Genomic DNA, 27,474 nt, shown 5'->3' on the forward strand with positions numbered 1-27,474 from the left:
CTTTATATGGAAACAACTCAGCACATGTAAGTTGACTTGATTTTATATTCATGTTAAGGTTTATGACCCCTTCTGTAGCCATTTTTTTACGAATTTTTCAAACTTCAATTGTATCTCTTCTTTTTTCTGATGTATCGTATCTCCTGCTGTACTATATCTGGTCTCTTTTGTTTTCTATCTGCTGTGTCCAATCTTGGTTTTGATGTCAAACCAAAACCTTGTCTGTCCACTGCTGTAACACAATATAATACAGTGTATTAGTCTTGTCTCTGCTTCTTTCACGACTCCTTCTGTTTTCAAATTTCTTCCTGTCTTGATATTAGCATTCTTCTATAACTTTACATGTTTGCGGTCCCTCAATACTAGTATTATAAATTTCTGTGTGACTTTTTAAAACATCTAAAGTCAACGGCCTTGGTGGTAATCTCTGTTTACTGCCTGTACAATATGGCCCAATGCTGCTGAAATTCCTTGGTATACTAAACCACCGTCTGAGACAAGCACGTCTATTTCCTCTAAAACCAACTTTCATATAACAATAACGATCATAATATCCTTGGCAAGTAACGTGCACCATGTTGATATATCCAAGCATTGAATCTTCCTGGCACGCCACCTTTTTCTATCTTCGACAGCCAATCTGCTAACTGCTTTTCTATATATAATCGTTTGTATTTCCTCTGGCCGCTGTTGTAGCATCAAACTTTTCCTCTCAGCCCTTCACTGGTCCATCCCCAAACTCAAAAGTTTCATCTTTCACCTTGCCTTTTCTCACACCCAAACCTCTTGATATACTGGGATTGATTTTCGTTCTGCTCCAACTTCTCCCTATATTAGAAGTCGGTCATTTAAAGACGTATCAACCGTATCTTATACGTTGACGTATCCGTATCTGCAGATATACCAAAAAAAAACAAACCAGTATGTGATTCCGGGCTTTGATTTTATGTACTTTCAATACATGATGCAAATGGGCAACTTATCAATTTCTAATGATAAAAAAAATTAACAAAACAATTAGGAAATATCGAGTTTTTGTGGAGCATACAATCCGACGATAGTTGGAACAGTTAACAGGCATAAGAGTGAATACGGTAAAATCGTTTGATTGTGTGATAACTTGTGCTGACGTTGAACCAAATTGTTATTTAACATATAGACAGGTCGAGAACTCTAGATTTTCTGATGTCAGAATATATTTGCATAGTAATTTCCAAAACACAAGGCCAATATGGCCTTGAAAAACTGACCAATCGAGTCAATGAACTACAATGCATTGTGGGCTACTACGAGTAAACTACTACTTAAAACACGTGGAATTATTGGGAAAACAGTCAATTAATATATTGTCTGGGACTCTCATTACCAAAGTTTTTATTCTGCAAATATATGTAATGTAAAATATATAACGTAATCTTCAATTTGCATGCTCAGATTAAAAAAATATTGTTTATTGGCTTCACGATTCGACTTTCTTTTTCGCCTTGCAAAAGTAGTTGAACCGGTTTTGTGCATTGTTATGAATTGAACCTGCATTAATTTCACATGACGCAGTGAAATATCCAATGAAGTGACCACTGTCCAGTAAGAAAATCATTTGAGCTCTTTTAAACCTGTATAATGTCATTGCAAAATCATTTCTGCCTAGAAAAACACGAAACTTTCATTGAAACACTTCTTTCTGTACTGAATGTGTATTTTTTTTTATCAGGATCTGAACTAATAGTAAGAACATCATAATATTCAGTATGCTAAAAGTGTTATGAAAGCGGCAGGGGCGGGTCCAGCCACTTTAAAAAGGGGGGTCCTAACCCTGGACAAAAGGGGAGGGGTTCCAACTACATGTCCCCACTGATCGTCCAAAAAAGGGGGTCCTTCCACCGGAACCCCCGCCCCCTGGATCCGCCACTGAGCGGGTATGGTATATAGCTCAATACATTTTTTATAGTTTCATCGATTGATAATATCCGTTTGTTGCTAATTTTATCACAAAATATACCTCAGAGGTTTTTTTATCGTTCGGCTGCTGTCCTGTTGACATATGTAAAATATCTCCAATATTTAAAGTCTCTAGATCATAGTGGGTGCCATATTACCTATTATTTTTTTTCTAAAACGTGCTTTGTATATAGAAATAAGAAGATGAGGTATGAGTGCCAAATGACTGAAATGAGACATCTTTCCAACAAAGACATAATTTAGTAAAGTAAGCAGTCATAGGTACAATGCTGAAAAGTAAGCTATTAATGACCCAAAAATTTTTACATTGTCATATCGGGGACTTTTATAGCTGACTATGCGGTATGGGCTTTGTTCATTGTTGAAGGCCGTACGGTGATCTATAAATGTTAATTTCGGTGTCATTTTGGTCTCTTGTGGACAGCTGTCTCATTGGAAATCATACCACATCTTCTTTTTTATTATAGATCCAACGCTGCAATTTTCACAAAACATATTAAAATTTCCACCTTGTCGCACATACATATAGATAAAATCATTACAGCTTATTTCCTAATGCATGTGGAGCAAAACTTTGGTTAGCTTGCTTGCTTTGTTTGTATATTGTACAAAATATAAAATATACAAGTTAACCTATGCCTATATATATATATTGTTTAAAGATGTCAATCTTATTTTCAAAGCTTGTATGAGCAACTATACAAACAAAGCAAGCAAGCCAACCAAAGTTTTACTTTGCAGGTTTAAGAAATCAGCTGTAATGATTTTATTCAGTTTGGCAAATGTCCGAGCCCGTTAAAAAAACGAACACACTGAAACTACAGTTGCTGACTTCACTACCTTAAAAAAAAGGAACAGTTTGGAAGTCCAATATACTGAAATGTGACCAACAAAAGTACTTATAGATTTTGTTAACACTGCCATGTATGTAAATATTTCTTCGCCTTTTTTACGAACACAAAATTCAAGGATCCCACATTTGCCTTTAATTATCTATTCGAACATTGTTGTACTCTTGAATATCAGCACCGGCTGTTATCGGCGGCTTACTTTACACCAGTAAGTTTGTCTCATGGGTAATTGTGTTTATTCGCTGTTGTTTCGTTGCTTCTTGTGGACAAATACATGAAATCTCTGTGCCATCATCAAACATGTTAATGGCTATATATCGGGTAATTCAAACCCTTTTTTCTTCGCATAGAAACAACTCTTCGTTAATCTGAGCATGGAAGTGGTACTTTATATCACGAACTATAAATTAGGATACACAAAATGAAAAACTAAGCGAAATTGTGAATCCCGCATTGCACGAAAAAATGTGTTGTATTTCAGTAAATAACACGTGTTCTTGGTTGATTGTAAACACGTAGTAGTCCATCATGCATTGTGACTCATTTAGTGGATTGGTCAAAAACCTAGGTAAAAATAAATTGCGTCACATGTAAATAAACAATTACATGTGCGAGAACATAAGTATGCTAATTTATGCATTTCCATATAAGGTAGTGGTCCCGACCTGATAGAGTGATACTCAGTATGTTTTTTTTCTTCAAATGTATATTATGACATATGACGACAACTCATGTTTCTATTACCTTTTATGATAAATCGCAAATGAACAATATTCAAAGTTCCTTATATTTATATAATTAGTACATTTAATCTTTTGTGTGTTTATTCATGCAAGATCTTGAAATATTTTTGAAATAGATTATTAAAGGATTTTGTACGATATGCGTGTACCTTCCCAACATTGGCTCATTTTTATGGGCATGAAAAAGAAGTTGATAGACACCCTTATTTTTTTTTTTTTTAAAACACCTCTATCGCAAAAATTAAAAGTAAATGTTTGATTGTTTCGAACAGATTCCAATTAGTTAAACGTATAAGAGTCTTAAGCTCGGGATTGCATAATATTTTTTTGATATATCTGCAGATGCGGATACGTCATGGTATACGATACGGTTGATACGTTTTTAAATGACCGACCTCTACTGGTGTATTGGCTATTACATTCAATCCCTCCAGGCCCGTAGCCGGGAATTTCCAAGTTGGACTCATGAACTCGACTTTAACAGTCACAATTTGAACAAAACGTTGACTTTAACAGTGCTTATTTGATTTCAAGAAGGGTTGGGACAGGGGGGTTCGTCCGAACCTCCGAGGCTACGGGTATGCATGCCCTCACTATTTGTTGGTTGTCTTATTCCTGATTAATCTCTACTGGAATTTTCCACGGACTTCACCAAGAGGTTCATTACTGTTGCAATTAATACCTTTGAATCAGTACACCCTGCTTTTTATATCCCTACTTCTTTGCTAAGCTGAGGTGAAATTTCCTGCAGTGAATTTCATTTCAATATTATGGTAAGTAATCTGGCAGCATTACCCTGATTATGGTTGGAACATATTGTTACTCTTGCAAACTTATGGATTGCTAGTACGATTCAATACATAACTGACTAGCCTATGACTGCTTATGTCTACTACATTTGAACTGAGACAGATAGTTATTTCATTGACAATCGTATCATATTTCCTTATTTTTATATAGAGATATTTTAACTTTGTAATAGATTCAACATTTCCATTAAAGTATATCTGCCATTGTTACAGGTTTATCATCTTCTCATCTTTGCTATTTTCAACTGACTTTGGAATTATATTATGGAATATGAATTTGAACTTTGAGTAAGAGATCCTTACACATGTTGGTGCACTGTGTCGTTCTCCTATTTGAAGTTGATTAATTCAATTGCTTTTACTTGTCTGTTTGGACGTGGCATATTGTTTCCCCTGAAATGAGTTAGCTGACATTAAACTCTAAACTAAGAGCTTAACAATTCGAAAACACACATGCAATAAAATACACATTCTCAAATGATCTAATTATGGAATAATTATGGAACCACAACTGTTTAATAAAGGCAACAGTAGTATACAGCTGTTCGAAATTAATAAATCGATAGAGAACAAGAATGTCCAAAGTACACAGATGCCCCACTTGCACTATCCTTTTCCATGGACTGTAAAAATTGGGTAATAATCTAATTTGGCATTAAAATTAGAAAGATTATATTATAGGGAACATATGTAATAAGTTTCAAGTTGATTGGACTTCAATTTCATGAAAAACTACCTTGACCAAAAACTTTAACCTGAAACTCCCACTTTCATTTTCTATGTATAGTGAACCGTGAAATTGGGGTCAAAAGTCTAATTTGGCCTTAAAATTAGAAAGGTCATATCATAAGCAACAAGTGTACTAAGTTTCAAGTTGATGGACTTCAGCTTCATCAAAAACTACCTTGACCAAAAACTTTAACCTGAAACTCCCACTTTCATTTTCTATGTTCAGTGGACCGTAAAATTTGGGTCAAAAGTCTAATTTGACTTTAAAATTAAAAAGATCATATCATAAGGAACAAGTGTACTAAGTTTCAACTTGATTGGACTTCAGCTTCATCAAAAACTACCTTTACCAAAAACTTTAACCTGAAACTCCCCCTTTCATTTTCTATGTTCAGTGGACCATGAAATTGGGATCAAAAGTCTAATTTGGCATTAAAATTAGAAAGATCATATCATAAGCAACAAGTGTACTAAGTTTCAAGTTGATTGGACTTCAGCTTCATCAAAAACTACCTTGACCAAAAACTTAAACCTGAAACTCCCCCTTTCATTTTCTATGTTCAGTGGACCGTGAAATTGGGGTCAAAAGTCTAATTTGACTTTAAAATTAAAAAGATCATATCATAAGCAACAAGTGTACTAAGTTTCAAGTTGATTGGACTTCAGCTTCATCAAAAACTACCTTGACCAAAAACTTTAACCTGAACGGACGGACGGACGCACGGATGAACAGAGGCACAGACCAGAAAACATAATGCCCCTCTACTATCGTAGGTGGGGCATAAAAAACAAATCCGATTTGCAAACTAAAACTAAAACATTCTTCTTGGTTCAAACCTCAATATCAAGATGTTATGACTCCACACGGTAATTCATGCAGAAGAAACTTCAATTTTTGACTTGTTCTTCATCATCACAGACTTTTCAAAACCTCTTACACATGAAGTTTTTTCACCTCTCGATTTTTTATGTTTGTTAACAACAACAAACATACTACTGATTTTTTTTATTGTTTTTTAACTAATGATTGAAATGGTTAAACTAAGACCAATCAAATTTCATGTTTCTCATATACTATGTTGCTGTTGTTTCGCTGATGATAATGCACATAGAAGAATGTATTGCCATTATAACAAACAGTCTTTCAGTTAAAACATTTATTTCAATAAAAAAGGATTTCAGCAAAATAGAAAAATGTAAATTTGTAAAAAAAAATCAACAAGGATTTCAGCATTATGCAATATAAATGTATAAATTAGAAAAAAACCCCAACAAGAAATCAATAATAACCCAGAAGTCGTTAGAATGTATAGTAATGGACATATATTAAAACAATAACCATCTATAGCCTAACATTCATCATGAAATCAATAATAACAGAGAAATCTATGGAATGTATAGTAGTGTGCAATTATTAAAACAATAACAACCTCTATCATAATGTATGTTTTGCACTTGCTTAAAATGATGCAGTCACCGATGGTCAAAAATTTCAGTCAATTTTTATAAGATAGCAAAATGTCAATGATTCATTCCTTAATATACTGCATATTAGTTACAACATATTTAGAATAAAGATATGTAACCTTGCAAACTTTTACTTGTTATAATTACATTTTAATTTGACAACATTGAATTTTTACAACATGAAAGAAAATAATTAATATAATTAAGCTACCAGGCTAAATAATCATGATAAGATTCCTTAAGACAAATGATGTGCTTTTTTTCAGATATACACTTTATTTATTTCATCCAACATATTTTATCCAAACTTTTTCTATGGTTTTTGTTAATCTGTATATAAATATATATGATATTATTGGTATTTTACGAAATTTTCCTTTAATCTTGGTGACTGATAATTTCCTTTCTCAGCAGAGTCGAGTGATATGTAAAATTATCGCTAGAAACTAAGGGGGCACTTGGCTTTGCTTATGAAATTGACAACGTCGTCATAGGTAAAATAGCGATAAACAGATAATCATTGGTCATCTCAACTCGATTGTCTGTCTCACTTTCGCCATCCAGGCTCAAGCAAGAAATCCAATATCGTTGAGATGATCAAAGATAATCTATAGTTATATATCATTAGCCTTATACAACAATCCTCCACAGCATCTATATACAATAGTCCTTAAAATGTATATTGCTGTACTGATAATACCATCAATATAAAAAATGAAAAAATATCAATGTTTGTTCATATCAATTATTAGTGTCATAATATTTTTCCTTTAGAATTTTGACATTATTTTTATCTAGCACTACAGATCATGAATTAAAATAATATAAAATTAAATATGGCACTTTTCAATACAAATGGGTATACAAAAAAACTATACATATAATGAGTATAAATACAATAAAATAAAATGTTTACTCTCTATTTACACATTCTATAGTCCAGTATATAGTTTTATGACCCAGAAATAAGCATTATATGATATGTAATCTCATAAAAAAAAGTGTGGACACTTTGAAATGTCTGACCTGTGGTTCTCATCATATAATCATCATGATTGAATTAATGTTGAGTCTGTAATATGAAGATTTCACTTCAAGTATCACATACACTTAACTTTATAGCTAATCAATGCAAATGAGATCAAGATCAGATGAACCCTGTTTACAGAAATGTTCACCTTGCAATTGTATTATGCACCAAATACAGTTAGCCTATTGCTTATCTTAATTTCTTTCAACTAATACAGTTGACCTATTGCTAATAGTATCTTAGAAACAGAGATAAACCTGTAAAACTAACATGACTAATGAACTATGAAAATGAAAGCAATATCAAACAAACCATGTAGACCTTTTAATCATTCCATACACAAAATACATTTGACCTTATGGTTGAAGTGTCTAAGATATAGATTTGACAATACAACTTACACTTGCTCACTGATTTATGAAATGAGTTCATTACGCTACTGCTTGATTGTAATCCCATGTCTCACATTCTGCAACCTTTGATGCATGCGAGACAAACACTAACAATAATATTAAATAGCATATAACTTATGTACTATAACATTTTTACATTACATGATTCATTTTAGCTGTAAACAACCAACTTGCAATAATATCACATGGCAAATTACCATTACCTTTTGTTTTGAGTATCATGTATTATCATTGTTCAAGTATGATTGATTGACAGATTAGTGATTGCTTTATGCACTATCATTGAAGTTTGATAGTCATGTTAAGTTGATTGAGAAAACCAAATTTTTTATAAAGTTATACTTTCCTATTTTTCATAAGTTTTAGTTAAAAAAAATGATTTTCTTCAGACATAAAGGAAGAACTTGGACCAAAGATTATAATTTGACGTCTATACTTTATGTGATTTGCTTCTAATGAATGTCTTTAAACACCAATAAAATATTCATTTTTTACATATATAACCTTTTTTAGCATAGTGTGTAATGTGTTTTTATGGATCTGAATGTAGATAATTCTACTACAGTACAAAAAGGAAATGCAAAAAAAGTGTATTAAATTCACACATTATTTGCGTACAAATTCAAAGGTGATTTTACTTGAAAATTACATCAAAGGTTGCTGTTATATTTTTTTGATTAATCGATTCAAAAAATTTCCAGCCAATTCACAATACTAAGATAGCTTTTTTCGCTGTTCTTGATGAGCTTTTTAAATTTAGTTGGAATGCTTAAGAAATGTCTTATCTTTGTCTCCTAATACAGTTTAAATCTATAATGGATACAATACTAACAATTATTGTTTAATTCTGTAAACCTGTCATTTTAAATGTCCACGCCCATTTGCATGGCATTGTTTTCACAGACAAGGGCGGTATCTGTATATTGATTCCCTTCCCACCAACTCCTGTTGTCCATGTAACTTTGTCAGGATATCCCAACATGCTGACAGTTGTGTCCTTTGATGTTATAGGTGCTCCAAGTTTTACCAAGTTATTGTCTGGCCATTCCAGCAGTATGGCATACACATCAGTTTCTGTTGTCCCCTTCTTCATTGTATACCTAGAAAAATGTATTGAGTATTGTATACAATTTGATTTTAAAGACTACAAATACTACTATGATAATAAACAAGATGCAAGTTGATGTCTATAAAAACATTAAATACAGGAATAACAAAAACATCTCAACACGTTTGTCTCACAATTTCTATTGTCATATTTTAGCCATTGCAAGTGCAGATTTTGAGATTTACCTGTTAAATAGTAAGTAAAAGGCACATATGCAATTTCTCCAGTAAAGCGTGAGTTCCTAAGAACACCTAGATAACTTATGGGTAGTGTTGGAATTTTTCAGAAAAGTTATTTTAAATCAAATTGGTATATTCACGACTCTATTCCTCCCCTATGAAATAATCAAATAGTTATTTAGTAGGAAAAAAATCACTGTTTTAAGCCATATTTCACCTTGAATGTGTAATCTATGAATCTATTTACCAGTACATTAAACTAATGAATCATTTCAACTAATTCTTTATGATCTCTTGCTGAGATATTTTTTTACCCACATGATCAGCTGTATATTATTGATTGTTCATCAGTATACTATTTTCTACATACCACACATTTTTAACAACAGTGTCATTCTGGTGAACCCATGGTCTAGTTCCATAGATTCCATCTCCATTTACACGAAGCCATTGTCCCATCTGACGGAGTCTTTCTTGATATAGAGGACTTATAGTGCCATATTTTGTGGGACCAACACTCATCAACAAATTACCTCCGCAGCTAAATACAGATATTGAAATATGTTACATAAATTTATAGATATAGGAAGATGTGGTGTGAGTGCCAATGAGACAACTCTCCATACAAATAACAATTTAAAAAGTAAACCATTATAGGTTAAAGTACGGCCTTCAACACGGAGCCTTAGCTCACACTGAACAACAAGCTATAAAGGGCCCCAAAATTACTAGTGTAAAACCATTCAAACGGGAAAACCAACGGTCTAATCTATATAAACAAAACGAGAAACGAGAAACACGTATATATTACATAAACAAACGACAACTACTGTACATCAGATTCCTGACTTAGGACAGGTGCAAAAATTTGCAGCGGGATTAAACGTTTTAATGGATCCAAACCTTCTCCCTTTTTCTGAAACAATAGCATAACATCACAACAAAGAAAAACATACGATAAAATATCAATTGGCAGACTTAACTCAATCAAAAAACGTATGATTAAACAATGAACGAATAAATTTGATCTGCGATATCTGAATACAAATGCACAGTTAATTAAATATTAGAGACAAACATTCATGACCAAAAAGCTAACAAACAAATTCAAAAACAGGACATGACTGAGAAATATTTAACCAATCAATGTTCACTTTAGAAAAAAACCGTTTTTTTTATAATCTTGAAGTTTATACAAATGTTGTAAGAATAAGTGAAGATATTACAAATAATCAAAGCTGGTGTACAGACAAGATCCGTATAAATAAAAAATGACAAAAAAGCATTATAAACAGTATCAACAGGTCGAATTAACAAGAAAATACGATTTGAGAGTACTCGCAGTTACTGACAGCTAGTTAAAAGCCAAAACCAATTAATAATAAAAAATCATGCATCAGAGACTAAAATCGACTAAAACACATCACAGGGATTTAGTATACTCATTTGAACTAAATGAGATATGTAAAGGGCAAATGAATAAATCAAAATAATTGCACAAATAAAAAGGTCAATACATCAGTAAAATACAGAAAAAGAAAAACAAATATTTTGAAATTGTCTTCTCCATGCTGTTGCTGGATTAGAAAAATACTTCTGTCCAAGTTTCTTAAAATTCCATTAAGATTTGAAAAAGTCATTAGATTGGAACACTTTTCCCACAATTTGTACCTAACTGTTGACAATGCAGGTAACTCTGTTTACAGAACATACACCATGTCTGGCCTTCATCACTGTTTTCTAACAGGAATAAAATAATTGTACTTTTAAAATACTAGCATGAAAACATTTAAGGAAGACTTAGTGCTTTGTTTATTACCTGACAGTAGAAATAAGCTGGGATAGAAGCTGCTCTATTGTTAGGAAATCTTCAATCCTAGCATTTCTGCGGAATCCCCAGGAAAACTTGTCAATTGTCATTGCATTCTCCCATTTATGTTTCTGCAGCTTGCCTTTGAAATATCATAAAATACAAATATATTTAGTTTTAAAATGAACTTATGATTCACAGTCTTCTAAAAGTGAAACTGCATAAGATATTATACAATGTACATTCCTTGACTGCTATTCTTCTTTAACCTCATTCCATACAATTAGTTTTACAGCTGTTAAATAAACATGATAAACGGTTATAATCTTTATTCAATGCTTAGTCATACTTTTTAATTCAAGTGAGTTTACATAGTTTGTGTGATTATTGTCTTTAATTTAAAGGAAAAATTAAAATTGATTTCCGGTACCTAACAGATACATGTGTATAACTCTCTTAGCATTTCCAATTATATATTGCATCATGAAGGAAAAGAAACTAAATTAAACTCTTTGAATAACACCCTTGGAGTGAAAGTAGTACCCCAGGAACAGTTAATAGGCAGAAGATACCAAAAGACATTAAAAACTAAGAAGTTGAGGAGTAATTGACAAAGCCAAGGCAATATTAGAGGAAAAAATTGATGAAAGACCAAAAAGTTCTCAAAATGCTATATAGAGAACTAAAACAAATAAGCATTGGTTTCCCTTTTGAATGGTTTTACACCAGTATTTTTGGGGTCCTTTATAGCTTACTGTTTGATGTGAGCCAAGGCTCTGTGTTGAAAACCTATAATTAGTTTACTTTTACAAATTGTACTTTATGACTTGGATGAAGAGTTATCTCATACCACATATTCTTAAACTCATAATTTCACACTAATATTGTATATACCTGGATTATATCTATCAGTACATGAAAAAAATCCACCATGTTTACAAGGACATCCATGTCCCCATCTATCATTGGCAACTATTGTATCCTTAACTGGACTGCAAAGATCAATAAAATTATAGATTACATGGTACAGTTTTTACACTGAAATTTACACAGGTTCTTAGAACTAACCAAATTATAAGGATGCCTACTTCTAAATAGTGTTGTGTGAAAATTTAAAAAATATAAATAAACCTTAATTAAATCTGGAATTGAGAAATGTTTCAATAAAATCTTGAAAATGAAGTAGTAACAAAATTGTGTATCTGATTCTTGTGAAAACATCTGTATGATAATAAGAAAAGGAAAATCTCATACACAATGTCTTATAAACATGATATGAGCAACAGCCTCACAAAAAAATGTACTTGGTTGAATGGAGGTCTCATACAAAAATGTTGATTTTACTAACGTTACTTTTCTACATTGGCTAGAGGTATAGGGGGAGGGTTGAGATCTCATAAACATGTTTAACCCCGCCGCAATTTTGCGCCTGTCCCAAGTCAGGAGCCTCTGGCCTTTGTTAGTCTTGTATGATTTTAAATTTTAGTTTCTTTTGTATAATTCGGAGTTTAGTATGACGTCCATTATCACTGTACTATTATGCATATTTTAGGGGCCAGCTGAAGGACACCTACGGGTGCGGGAATTCTCGCTACATTGAAGACCCATTGGTTGCCTTCGGCTGTTGTTTGCTCTATGGTCGGGTGGTTGTCGCTTTGACATATTCACCATTTCCTTTCTCAATTTTATGATGTCAGTAAAATAGTCTCTATGGGTAAACCTGCTGCTAAAATTTATAAAAGGATATAAATGCTTGTTGAAATTTCCAATTTTGAATTAAACAGGTTGGGAACAACACTCCAAATGAGGGGAAACCCTCATTGGAAGAACATTACAACCCACTGTAAAAATAAGCACCTTTATATTCATATTATTTGATAAAACTTTTCATAAGAACTATGCATCTATCGAGTATTAAATGGACAAAACATGTCAAAAGAATTTTGTGATGTTTCTAAACTTAAATATAATTCTTTATTAATTTGATCCCTCATTTAGAAAAGTTGTTCCAAATGAGTTTTCCCACTTTTGAGTTAAAAATCAAAAATCTTTAAAAAAATTCTTTCTTTATTTTTTCAACAGTAAAATGACCCCTTGATTTAGGGACAGTCCCTCATTTAAGGGACACCACTCATAATGGGGGGGGGGGGTTCCAACCTGTTTGTTGATCTTTCATCACCGGAAGTAACTTGCACAAGAGGCACTATTATAGGTTTTGTGCACAAATGCAAAAGCTGTCATATCAATGCTAAGTATATGATAAAATATTTTATTGGCACAAACGCATTTACAACAAATGGTAATGACCGAAATGGATAAACAATTTGCAATACATGGTAGTAAAATACAAACAATTATATATATATATGTGAATAAACGATTAAAGGTATAATGAAAATCTATTGCAATATTATAGATTACTTCTTGCATTTACAATTTGTTATGAAAGAGGAAGATAATTTAAGTGCCGTATAAGATGTATTATTAAGTATAAGATTTATTTTATTTTTATCGCACAATATGGTTATATTTTTTCCTGTAATTTTGAACATTTTTAATACAAAAGTCTCTCTAATACTGGAGTAACCTCTGCAGTGTAGCAGCATGTGCTGTTCATTTTCAATTTCACAACTTTTACAGATTTCACAAATTCTTTGATCTCTGGGCACTTTTGAATATCTTATAAAACGTGGTTGATAAGAGTAAAGAGAATGAACACAGTGCGAACGTACTATATGGGTGAAAGAACTCAGGACAAACAGATCAAGGGTGAACATGTAAAAATGTAAACAGGGCAAGTTGACCCGATACCAAATTCACGCATGCGTACTACAAATATCTACATTAAAAACATCTGGTTACAAGTAAACAAATAACGTTCATCTAGATGAGATGAAATCTAATAATTTACATAAATAAAAGGGGATATATTTACGATAATGATTGTTTTTCAATCCTGATTTACAAATTAAATGATTCAGATGCTTAATCATGTGTCAAGAATGGAAGTTGTTATGAAATTGTAATACACAGAAACAGATGCGGCATAGAGATGTGGTAATGGTTCAATGATTTTACAGCCGGCACCATAGGCCTTCAGAAGACTTGAAGTCTTCTTCCACCAAAAAGGAGAGATACCATATAACAAAACTTACAATCCATTTTTATCATAAATAACAAAATGGGAGATAGACAATTGCCCCTATTTTTGTGATTTACAACATACTACAAAAATTCAGATAACTGAAAAATATGACCAATTGTAGCATACTATTCTGTACTTATAACTGAAGTTGATACTGACCTTTCATTATAAAGCCAAGCCAGGAAGTTAGTTGAATTCCAGTAAGTATCATTGGCCTCCCAGTCTCCATCAGACCATATAACTTCTGGCTGGTATGCATTCACAAGTTCATACAATTCAGGCATAGTCTTAGTCTGAAAAAAAAAAGTAATTTCATTAAGAGACCAATTTTACAGATATTTACAGCTTACTCATATGTGTCATAAAATGTTTATAAAATTGAGAACGGAAACAGGGGAAAGTGTCAAAGAGACAAAAATTCGACCAAAGAGCAGATCAAACCACAAATGGGTCTTCAACATAGCTAGGAAAATCCAACATCCAGATATGGGCTATAGCTGGCCCCTAAACAAAAATGTATACTGGTTCAGAAAAAAATAATAATTTTAGTTTACAATATTTGCACTATACAAGGATATTTATATAAAATCCAGGGGCAGATCCAGCCATTTTAAAAGAGAGGGTTCCAAGTATATGTTCCCATTCAAGAATGGGGGCACACAGCTTGTCTGTTTTGAAACATTTGGTTTGTCAATGCAATGAACATATATGTTTTAATTACAAAATGTATGTAATTTGATTTCCTAAACTTTTGACTCTAAGTTTGATGGGAAGTGTTATTTGAGAAATATTCACAAAGAAATCAATGCTGCAGGGTTTTCCCTCTAAAAAAAAACAGCTAAACAATAAAAAAAATTAAATATCATTTTATGATTATACTAAACAGAAATATAAAAAAAAACCCACAGAGGATTAATTTTAGTACATGTTTATGTATTGGTTCAAAATAGAATAGTTACTAAAAACAATACCCTGACAAAGTCTTGTTTCTTAAATCCTGAGTCTTTATCATTCAAATATATAGGATTAAACCATTCAAACATTGAGTGGTACAGTCCAAACTTCATCTGTGTTTTAGCTCTCACTGCAGCAGCTAACTCACCTGTAAAAATTTCTCAAATTTATAATTGTTTACATTATATGATACAATACCTTATTTTTAGTACAGTTAACAAAAAAATACCAGTAAAGAAAAACCTAAAGCTTGGGAATATATATAAACAAGAAGAAACTGGCAAAATCGCCAATATTGATCTTGATCCACATTTGTCATCAGTAACAACATATCTTAAAATATGAAAAGCACTGGTTGCACTATTCTCAATTAAATGCACATGCAGTACATGCAGAAAGAACACCATAAGCCATTTCCCAATCAATAACCATAACTCCTGCAAGACAAATGTTAGATTTCTTCAATATCGAACTTGACCTCAATTTCATTATCAACAAAATGTCAAAATTGGAAAAAAAACAGTGATAGAACAGTTTGTAAGTTATTGCACTGAAACAGTTTGAGCTACGTATACCTGCCTACCATTATACATCTTACTGTTTTTCTAACAGAAAATAAGGTTAAAAATCTTGTCAAAAAAAAATCCTTTCAATTATAACTTCAGAATAAACAAAACTTACAATCCATTTTTATCATAAATAACAGAATGAGAGAAAGACAATTGCCCAATGGTGTTCAGCCAAAAATTACTTAATACATATGTACCAGTTGATCACTGCAGGTGCTTGGGTATATGATGCAGATATTTAAAAAAAAAATTATAATACATATCTATCACTTCTGTGCATGTCTCACCTAATTTCGAGTGATTTAAACGACTCAGAGAAAAAGTATGGATAGTAAAATTGTTTTTTTCTCTGAGTCGTTTTTTAAATCACTCGAAACTAGGTGAGACATGCACAGAAGGGATAGATATAGACTATAAATATAAAATATTGAATATTTTAATCAACAACAAAAAAAAATAAAAAAAATATCTGCATCATATTCTCAAGCGCCTGTGCATGCAGTTGATAACATAAAATACCATATAATCAATATCACGGAAGGTGCCAAAAAAATTTTCAAAACTGAAATGAAACAATTTGCTCTTGTATCATTTATAGCTTAATTAATAAAATTGAGAATGGAAATGGGGAATGTGTCAAAGAGACAATGACCCGACCAGGCCTAAAATAAAATATTGTTTGTTTCCCCAATCCTGACCGACCCTGCAAAAATAGTGCTACTCATAAAATTTTATTGTCAAATTTAAGTCGAATATTATTTTATTTATTTCCAATTTTCAGTCTTGCAGGATCGTCCAATGTTGTTCAAGCTTTTTGGAAAAAATAAAATTATTTCCCTACCTTCCGACCCACACCTGGCTTGGCAGGGTCGGGATTGGGGAAACAAACAATATATTAATTTAGGCCCCATAGAACAGACAACAGCAGAAGGTCACCAACAGGTCTTCAATACAGCGAGAAATTCCCGCACCCGGAGGCGTCCTTCAGTTGGCCCCTAAACAAATATATACTAGTTCAGTGATAATGAACACGCCATACTAAACTCCAAATTGTACACAAGAAACTAAAATTAAGGTAGCAATACACAGTTAGGAAAAAACTTAAAATTGACACTCAAAATTTTTAAACACCCTCTTTCCCCTTCTGTCTAACAAAGAAGGCTTTATATGTGTGTTATGCATGTATATACTTATAGAAAGAGAATCTTCCATAGATTTGATTTCTAATGGTCATAAGGGTGAAATATAATCCCTCTTGGGTGTAACCATGGAAACAATCTGCATTTCTTAGATACAAAATATAGCAAAAAAGGGGGGTGAACATGTCACAAAAGTCTCCAAAATTTGGTCTAAAGGAAAATTTCAATCAATTACAGTGATACCTTTCCTGAATCCATAGGTTTATATCTATCAAGTGGTCCTAAAAAAATCATATGCTTATCTGCTCGTTTTTCCATAAAATTGAATTGAAAAGATCGAGCGCAAAATCTTTGTTGATAAACACTACAATAATGTATGGACCTATGAACGGTACGGATAGGAAAATACGGACTGTCAATCATATAAATGGCCTATAAAACATGTTAAAAACAATCTTAATGTTCATATAAACCCACTAAGAAGGCTATATTATTCTTCAATTATCTAAAAATCAATTTTATTGTACAAAAACTTTCATATTTAAAAAATTCACAGGGGCCATAATGCGAAACTAAACTTCTAACTGTGTATTGCTACCTAAAAATAATACAAGACTAACAAAGACCAGAGGCTCCTGACTTGGGACAGGCGCTGAAATGTGGCGGGGTTAAACATGTTTATGAGATCCCAACCCTCCTCCTATACATGTACCTCTAGCCAATGTAGAAAAGTAAACCCATAACAATATGCACATTAAAATTCAGTTCAAGAGAAGTCTGAGTCTGATGTCAGAAGATGTAACCAAAGAAAATAAACAAAATGACAATAATACATAAATAACAACAGACTACTAGCACTTAACTGACATGCCAGCTCCAGACTTCAATTAAACTGATTGAAAGATTATGTCTTCATCATATGAATATCAGGCACAATCCTTCCCGTTAGGGGTTAGAATGCATATGTAAAGAACCGAAATAATTAATTAGAACAGTATAAATATAAAAAAAGAAGATGTGGTATGATTGCCAATGAGACAACTATCCACAAAAGACCAAAAGCCTATTAAAGAATAGAAAGGTCAAACTTTTGTTCTTGAAATATTATACACCAATAATGATAATCACATTTAAATCATTCATATATCATTTTGTATATCATGTGCATTCCATGACATTGGAATTCTCTATACTATTGTTGAACATATTGATGACTTTGTGTTGATCTCTACTACATTGTAACTAATGTTATTGCAAGGTGTTTAATTGACATCTACCCAGACTCAAACCTACATCTTAATCAATCATAATTCAGTGTTATAACCAGATGCTCCGCAGGGCGTAGCTTTATACGACCGCAGAGGTTGAACCCTGAACGGTTGGGGCAAGTATGGACACAACATTCAAGCTGGATTCAGCTCTAAATTTGGATTGTGATTAAATAGTTGACACAGCATAGGTTTCTGACACAGAATGAATGTGTTCTAATGAACTTAAAATTTTTGTTTTCTCTTAGAGCAATTCACTATGCTGTTGAATATTAATCCTCTCAAAACAAGAATGTGTCCTCAGTACACGAATGCCCCACTCGCACTATCATTTTCCATGTTCAGTGGACCGTGAAATTGGGGTAAAAACTCTAATTTGGCATTAAAATTAGAAAGATCATATCATAGGGGACATGTGTACTAAGTTTGAAGTCGATTGGACTTAAACTTCATCAAAAACTACCTTGACCAAAAACTTTAACCTGAAGCGGGACAGACGGACGGACGAACGGACGGACAGACGGACGGACGCACAGACCAGAAAACATAATGCCCCTCTACTATCGTAGGTGGGGCATAAAAATGTTTGAAGAAATTTTCTTTTTTATTTATGAAATTTCAAATGAGAAAACTTGAACCCAATTTTTTTAATCACATCCCCCTTTCCCTTATTCCAAAACTAATCTCAATTAAAATATCTAATGGAGTTTGCAACAATAACTACTCATTTAAATACATCATAAAATATTAAGATGTAAAAAAAACTGCTTGTTATCACTGAATGTTATTTATTATAATTTATCAGTTGGTAGTAAAAAGTGAATATACATTGTATATTGTATATAACAAAGATTTAAGTTGATTCTGGACAAAGAAAGATAACTCCAATTAAAAAAAAATCTTGCTATTGCACAATATTTTGCAATTAGATATTTCTTGCTTACTATTCTGGACAAAGAAAGATAACTCTAATTAAAAAAAAAATTGCTATTTCACAATATTGTGCAATTAGATATTTCTTGCCATTGCGCAATACTGTGCAATTGAAAAGACTTGCTATTGCACAACACTTAATATAATAATTTTAGATCCTGATTTGGACCAACTTGAAAACTGGGCCCATAATAAAAAATCTAAGCACATTTTTGGATTCAGCATATCAAAGAACCCCAAGATTTCAATTTTTGTTGAAATCAGACTAAGTTTAATTTTGGACCCTTTGGACTTTAGTGTAGACCAATTTGAAAACAGGACCAAAAATGAAGAATCTACATACACAGTTAGATTTGGTATATCAAAGAACCCCATTTATTCAATTTTTGATGAAATCAAACAAAGTTTAATTTTGGACCCCGATTTGGACCAACTTGAAAACTGGGCCAATAATCAAGAATCTAAGTACATTTTTAGATTCAGCATATCAAAGAACCTAACTGATTCATTTTTTGTCAAAATCAAACTAAGTTTAATTTTGGACCCTTTGGACCTTAATGTAGACCAATTTGAAAACGGGACCAAAAGTTAAGAATCTACATACACAGTCATGACAGTTAGATTCGGCTAATCAAAGAACCCCAATTATTCAATTTTGATGAAATCAAACAAAGTTTAATTTTGGACCCTTTGGGCCCCTTATTCTGTTGGGACCAAAACTCCCAAAATCAATACCAACCTTCCTTTTATGGTCATAAACCTTGTGTTTAAATTTCATAGATTTCTATTTACTTATACTAACGTTATGGTGCGAAAACCAAGAAAAATGCTTATTTGGGTCCCTTTTTGGCCCCTAATTCCTAAACTGTTGGGACCTAAACTCCCAAAATCAATACCAACCTTCTTTTTGTAGTCATTAACATTGTGTTTAAATTTCATTGATTTCTATTTACTTAAACTAAAGTTATTGTGCGAAAACCAAGAATAATGCTTATTTGGGCCCTTTTTTGGCCCCTAATTCCTAAACTGTTGAAACCTAAACTCCCAAAATCAATCCCAACCGTTCTTTTGTGGTCATAAACCTTGTGTCAAAATTTCATAGATTTCTATTAACTTAAACTAAAGTTATAGTGCGAAAACCAAGAAAATGCTTATTTGGGCCCTTTTTGGCCCCTAATTCCTAAAATTTTGGGACCAAAACTCCCAAAATCAATACCAACCTTCCTTTTGTGGTCATAAACCTTGTGTTAAAATTTCATAGATTTCCATTCACTTTTACTAAAGTTAGAGTGCGAAAACTAAAAGTATCCGGACGACGACGACGACGACGCCAACGTGAAAGCAATATACGACGAAAAAATTTTCAAATTTTGCGGTCGTATAAAAAATCTTACCAACAAGATCTCTCTTAGGACCAGTTGCATTGGAATTCCAGTTAAAGGAATACTTAGATGGCCACATGGTGTAACCTTCATGATGTTTACTGCTCAATACAACATATCTATAATATAAAAGCAATAAATTCAAATTAACCTAGAATCATACATGTACATTGTACACCATCTTCTTATTTTTATATTTATTTACAATGTAAAATATACCACAGTAAAAAGCATTTAGAGAGGGATTTATCAATTTTAAAATACATAAATGTTTTACATGTAATTTTCAAAAATACTGAGGAGATTTAAAATAGGTACACGTATCAGAAAACAACAGATGAAGTACATGTTCACTAAGTGGTGGTAAAAGCTCTTATTGGCCCTTTGAGACACTGACCTATTAATGTATCGCACTACAGACACTGACAGAGAATTGACCTGGTAGTCGGGATCATCGGACACATATTTTAAACTAGATACTGTTACATTTGTGTACCTTAATGATGATTGTAGACAATGCAAGTTTGGTTGAATTTTGCCCAGTAGTTTCATCATAGAAGATTTTTGTAAAAGTTAATGACAACAGCGACCTTCAGGCCAGGTGAGCTAAAAAATAATTGTTGGATGACATCAATTATTCAATGGTCACAAAATATCAGCCCAAGTCTCATTCACAAACTGGGATATATATACATCAGGCATGGGATTATTGTAATCAGTATTCATAATCAGCTTTAATCAATTACATTTTGTAGTGTAATCACATGTAATCAGAAACAATACAATTTCTAATTACAAGTAATTGTTATGTAATCAATGTAACCGCAGATCAAGATTCTTTTTACAAAATCATCATTGTCTCCACAGGGACTCAAAGCAAAACCAGGGACCTCTGTGTTACAAGGCAGTGTATACCTCAACTGAGCTAAAGAAGTTCAATCACTTAGGGCTGACTAAGTATCTACAACATTTACTAAGGGAAGCAATCCTGTCACACATGTAGCGTCCTGGAATCCATGACAAATCGCCCCACTGGCAAATCGCCCCACACCTAACCGCCCCACTTGTGAAATGGGTTAAACCCGTTAATATAACTCATGGTACTCCTGCCATGATAACAAATTGCTGTTACCGGTAATTGAAAACCTTCAATTATTATGATATATCGCATTATGATACAGTTAACCGGTTTCTTTTCAATTGTTATGCAAATAACATAAGCTTGCAAGAATAAAGTTATTCTCCAACAATACGAAAATTATATATAGAATTATAATTTCAGAAAGATAAACATCATTTAATTTCATTTTTCTGTATTTTGCTTGTCTCGTTCAAATACACGACAAACCAACAAGAGAGGGAAATCTGTTAGATCTGGTATTCACAAACAACCCGTCCCTTATTAAATCAACTGGCAATGCACCAGGAATTTCAGACCATGATATCGTCATTACAGACTCATTGATAAAACCATACTATTGCAAACAACGCCCACAGAAAAGATACATGTTTGGGAAAGCAAACTGGGATCAGATTAAAACAGACATAAATATGATAACAAAGGACATCTATAATCATATACACGATATGCCAACAGATAAAACCTGGCAAACCTTCAAGAACGGTGTACAAGCAACAATTGACACCAACGTACCATCTAAAATGATAAAGAACCAGGTGCTCCGCAGGGCGCAGCTTTATACGACCGCAGAGGTCGAACCCTGAACAGTTGGGGCAAGTATGGACAAAACATTCAAGCATGATACAGCTCTGAATTTGGATTGTGATCAAATTTTTGACATTACATGGGTTTTTTTTACACAAAACAAATGCCAAGATTTTACAAATCAATTAAAGATTTCTTCTTCAAACTTTTTAAATCTAAAATTAAATAGTTGACACAGCATAGGTTTCTGACACAGAATGAATGTGGTCTAATGAACTTAAAAGGTTTTTTTTTGCCTTTGAGCAAATCACTATGCTGTTGAATATTAATCCTCTCAAAAAAATGTTTGAAGAAATTTTCTTTTTATTTATGAAATCTGAAATGAGAAAAATTTAACCCCCCCCCCCCCTTTTTTTTCACATCCCCGTTTCCCTTTTTCAAAACTGATATCAATTCAAATTTCTAATGGAGTTTGCAACAATAACTACTCATTTAAATACATCATAAAATATTAAGATGTAAAAAAACTGCTTGTTATCACTGAATGGTAAAGATTATTTAAATTTATCAGTTGGTAGTAAAAAGTGTATATACATTGTATATTGTATATAACAAAGATTTAAGTTGATTCTGGACAAAGAAAGATAACTCCAATTAAAAAAAATTCTTGCTATTGCACAATATTGTGCAATAGGATATTTCTTGCTTACTATTCTGGACAAAGAAAGATAACTCTAATTTAAAAAAAATTAGCTTTTTCACAATATTGTGCAATTAGATATTTCTTGCCATTGCACAATACTGTGCAATTGAAAAGACTTGCTATTGCACAATACTTAATATAATAATTTTAGATCCTGATTTGGACCAACTTGAAAACTGGGCCCATAATCAAAAATCTAAGTACATGTTTAGATTCAGCATATCAAAGAGGCCCAAGAATTCAATTTTTGTTAAAATCAAACTTAGTTTAATTTTGGACCCTTTGGACTTTAATGTAGAATTTGAAATTTGAAAACAGGACCAAAAATGAAGAATCTACATACACAGTTAGATTTGGCATATCAAAGAACCCCAAGGATTCAATTTTTGATGAAATCAAACAAAGTTTAATTTTGGACCCTTTGGACCTTAATGTAGACCAATTTGAAAACTGGACCAAAAAACTTCAATAATCAAGAATCTAAGTACATTTTTAAATTCAACATATCAAAGAACCCAACCGATTCATTTTTTGTCAAAATCAAACTAAGTTTAATTTTGGACCCTTTGGACCTTAATGTAGACCAATTTGAAAACGGGACCAAAAGTTGAGAATCTACATATACAGTTAGATTCGGCATATCAAAGAACCCCAATTATTCAATTTTGATGAAATCAAACAAAGTTTAATTTTGGACCCTTTGGGCCCCTTTTTCCTAAACTGTTGGGACCAAAACTCCCAAAATCAATACCAACCTTCCTTTTATAGTCATAAGCCTTGTGTTTAAATTTCATAGATTTGTATTTACTTATACTAACATTATAGTGCGAAAACCAAGAAAAATGCTTATTTGGGTCCCTTTTTGGCCCCTAATTCCTAAACTGTTGGGTCCTAAACTCCCAAAATCAATACCAACCTTCCTTTTGTGGTCATAAACATTGTGTTTAAATTTCATAGATTTCTATTTACTTAACCTAAGGTTATTGTGCAAAAACCAAGAAAAATGCTTATTGGGGCCCTTTATTGGCCCCTTATTCCTAAACTATTGAAACCAAAACTCCCAAAATCAATCCCAATCTTTCTTTTGTGGTCATAAACCTTGTGTCAAAATTTCATAGATTTCTATTAACTTAAACTAAAGTTATGGTGCGAAAACCAAGAAAATGCTTATTTGGGCCCTTTTTGGCCCCTTATTCCTAAAATGTTGGGACCAAAACTCCCAAAATCAATACCAACCTTCCTTTTATGGTCATAAACCTTGTGTTAAAATTTCATAGATTTCTATTCACTTTTACTAAAGTTAGAGTGCGAAAACTAAAAGTATTCGGACGCCGGACGACGACGACGACGACGACGACGACGACGACGCAGACGCCAACGTGATAGCAATATACGACGAAAATTTTTTCAAAATTTGCGGTCGTATAAAAAGCACTCTGTCCCATGGTTAAACAGAAAACTGCGCAAAATGCTAAAACGGAAAGCTTGGTTGCACAATCATTGCTAGAAAAACTGGAAGTTACAAAGAATATAAACAATTCCAAAAAGACTGCAAACGCCAATTTAGAAAAGCAGAATGGAACTATATTAATGACATCATCAATGCAGGTTTTGAAAAGAATAGTTCTAATGTTTGCACCTGTCCTAAGTCAGGAATCTGATGTACAGTAGTTGTCGTTTGTTTATGTAATATATACGTGTTTCTCGTTTCTCGTTTTGTTTATATAGATTAGACCGTTGGTTTTCCCGTTTGAATGGTTTTACACTAGTAATTTTGGGGCCCTTTATAGCTTGTTGTTCGGTGTGAGCTAAGGCTCCATGTTGAAGGCCGTACTTTAACCTATAATGGTTTACTTTTTAAATTGTTATTTGTATGGAGAGTTGTCTCATTGGCACTCACACCACATCTTCCTATATCTAAACCATTCTGGAACTACATGAAAGCAAAGAAACAAGATAATATAGGAGTAGCACCACTAAAGTCAAATGGAGGCCTTACAAACGACAGCAAAGAAAAGGCAGAAATTCTAAACAACCAATTCAAATCAGTATTCACTAAATTAGATCCGAACTCACAAATACCACCACTAAAGAAAAGATCAACTTCAAATATTTCAAAATTGGACATAACATCAGAAGGAGTACATAAATTATTGAAAAACGTAAATCCATCCAAAGCAATGGGACCAGACGGAATACCAAACACTGTCCTTAAAACATGTGCAGAAGAACTCGCACCAAGTATATCCGCCATCTTTCAAAAATCAATTGACACAGGCACTCTCCCTGAAGATTGGTTAAGTGCAAACATAGCTCCAGTATTTTTAAGAAGGGGGAAGTCCACGCAGCTGAAAATTACAGACCAGTTTCACTGACCTGTGTATCATGTAAGCTTTTGGAACACATCATCTGTAAACACATCCTTAAACATCTGGAAAAGCACAAAATACTGACAAATTTAAATCATGGATTCAGATCAGGTTACTCTTGTACAACACAGCTCTTAGTCACAACAGAAGACCTACTAAAGAGCTTCGACAGTGGCATTCAATTTGATATGGCTATACTCGACTTTTCAAAGGCTTTTGATACTGTGCCACATAACAAACTTCTGGCAAAACTAAACAGCTTCGGAATAGATGGAAATCTGAACAAATGGTTAGCAGCATTTCTGCAAAAACGATCAATGCGGGTCGTTGTAGAAGGTGAGCACTCAGAATATGCCCACGTAGACTCTGGCGTACCACAAGGCACAGTACTAGGACCGCTGCTTTTCCTATGCCACATCAACGACCTCCCGGAAAGCGTAAAATCTCAAGTTCGTTTATTTGCAGATGACTGCCTACTCTATCGAGAGATTAAAAACACAAAAGACCACCAAACTCTCCAAGAAGATCTAAAAGCTCTGGAAGTATGGGCACTAAATTGGGGAATGAAATTCAACCCAAAAAAATGCTATATAATGAGCTTCAAACAAAAATCAACACACTTCTACCAACTAGACAACCACATACTAGAACAGGTACAAACTAATCCTTACCTAGGTCTTAACATATCTGATGACCTAAAATGGACCAGCCACATAGGGAAAACAATAAGCAAGGCAAGCTGTACACTGGGGTTCCTGAGAAGAAACTTACGCCAGTGCCCCCAAGAGTGCAAAAAACTTGCCTACTTAGCCATGGTTAGATCTGTACTAGAATACGGTGCTGTCATCTGGGACCCATTCACTATCAGGGAAATAGAAAAAATAGAAAGCATACAGAAAAGAGGAGTACGTTTCATTCTGCACGACTATAAATCCAGAGACACCGGATGCGTCACAAATATGCTTTCTAAGCTAAAACTGCCACCTCTCCAAGAGCGAAGGAAACATCAGAGGCTGACTATGTTCTACAAAGTGGTTGAGGGATTGGTGCCGGCTATTGATCCAACAGATTATCTACAAAAGACAAGAAATAAACGCCAAGTGAAAACAAAAAACTTTAGTGACTTCCAATATTCAAACATAGTGGAAAGACAAGAAACCAGAAATAGCAGATCGTATAAATTAATAGACTGCAAAACAGACATTCGAAAGAACTCTTTTTTTCCAAAAACAATAGTTGAGTGGAACCATCTGGCTGAGGTAACTGCATGTCAAAAGACAGTTGAGGGTTTCACGGCTGCCCTCCAACGGTTGGACTAACCAACCCGCTCTCCTTCCAGTGCGCACATATCCGCGATCGGATCCTGCACTGTGTAACATACAGATACAGATACAGATTAATTCACTAAAGTGAGGCGAGTTGGCAGACATGAAAATCATAAATTAATCTACATATTACCGTTTTTATTAAGTGGGGCGAGTTGGCAGGAGTAATATTAACGGGATTTAACCCATTTCACAAGTGGGGCGATTTTTTTAAAAAGTAGGGCGACTTGGTAACCCAATTTAGGGCGATTTTTTTAAAAGTGGGTTGAGTTGGTGAAAAAGTGGGGCGATTTGCCAGTGGGGCGATTTGTCCTGCTTCCGCGTCCTGTTCATTGTACATGTTGTATTCTTACTTTGCACCAGAATCCTGAAACATTTCAGCCCATTCCTCTGGATCATAAAATTCTGTTGTGAACATAGCTGCAAAATCTACATAGGTAAAATCTGGACGGTAGTTTTTCTGCATGTAATCCACAACAGCCCGCATCGGTTGCCCTTTCCATTGCCACCAAAACCACTCTGATGAAAAGGCTGGTACTGAATAAATACCCCAGTTAACAAATACACCAAACTTAGCTTCATCATACCATCCTGGAAGTGGTCTTGCATCTAAAGACTCCCATGTTGGGTCATATTTTAATGAATTAACAAACGAAAACAGTAAAACAAGACAAACCAGGTAAGTGGCCATTTTGTTTTCACGTGATGATCACATGATATGTAAAGTCAGGTACTGTATGCACTTCAGAGGCTGCACTGAAATTCATAAGAGAGGGTCATGTCAAAAGATATTGTTCAAATAACTTGTAACATTTGAACAAGAAAGATTTATAATCTGATGCTAAATATGCCTTGGCAAAGATGTTTTACGTGAACAACTAAACAATCCCCATTATATCCATAGACCCCAAAGTAGTCGTTAG

The 27,474-nt window shown here is 33.4% G+C and overlaps 1 protein-coding gene across 2 annotated transcripts; it reads right to left on the reverse strand.

The window, feature by feature from the left end:
- Positions 1-6,233: 6,233 nt before the first annotated feature.
- LOC139523866 (alpha-L-fucosidase-like) lies at positions 6,234-27,469 on the reverse strand. 2 transcript variants are annotated; one of them, XR_011664703.1, is made up of 9 exons: positions 26,905-27,451; positions 20,501-20,607; positions 15,215-15,345; positions 14,403-14,536; positions 11,993-12,090; positions 11,108-11,240; positions 9,659-9,829; positions 7,778-9,101; positions 6,234-7,716 (listed from the first exon to the last, which is right to left on the reverse strand). XR_011664703.1 is itself a non-coding variant. In XM_071318230.1 (8 exons), the coding sequence occupies exons 1-8, from the start codon at positions 27,240-27,242 to the stop codon at positions 8,843-8,845; spliced, it is 1,371 nt and encodes a 456-aa protein (XP_071174331.1). In that variant the 5' UTR covers positions 27,243-27,469; the 3' UTR covers positions 6,234-8,842. The 2 variants fall into 2 exon arrangements, 1 of the variants encoding a protein (XP_071174331.1); XM_071318230.1 differs by having other exon boundaries at positions 6,234-9,101; positions 26,905-27,469.
- Positions 27,470-27,474: the final 5 nt, after the last annotated feature.

This window comes from Mytilus edulis, chromosome 1 (genome assembly GCF_963676685.1).
Source record: "Mytilus edulis chromosome 1, xbMytEdul2.2, whole genome shotgun sequence".
In the NCBI taxonomy this organism is placed as follows: Eukaryota; Metazoa; Mollusca; class Bivalvia; order Mytilida; family Mytilidae; genus Mytilus; species Mytilus edulis.

Excerpts from the sequence above, each read along its gene's own strand:
- LOC139523866 (XM_071318230.1), bottom strand. The coding sequence starts at position 27,242 with ATGGCCACTTACCTGGTTTGTCTTGTTTTACTGTTTTCGTTTGTTAAT. Across the intron at positions 11,241-11,992 it reads TACTGATAGATATAATCCAG|GCAAGCTGCAGAAACATAAA; the intron begins GTATATACAATA and ends GATATTTCAAAG. Across the intron at positions 9,830-11,107 it reads CAGCTTATTTCTACTGTCAG|CTGCGGAGGTAATTTGTTGA; the intron begins GTAATAAACAAA and ends ATCTGTATTTAG.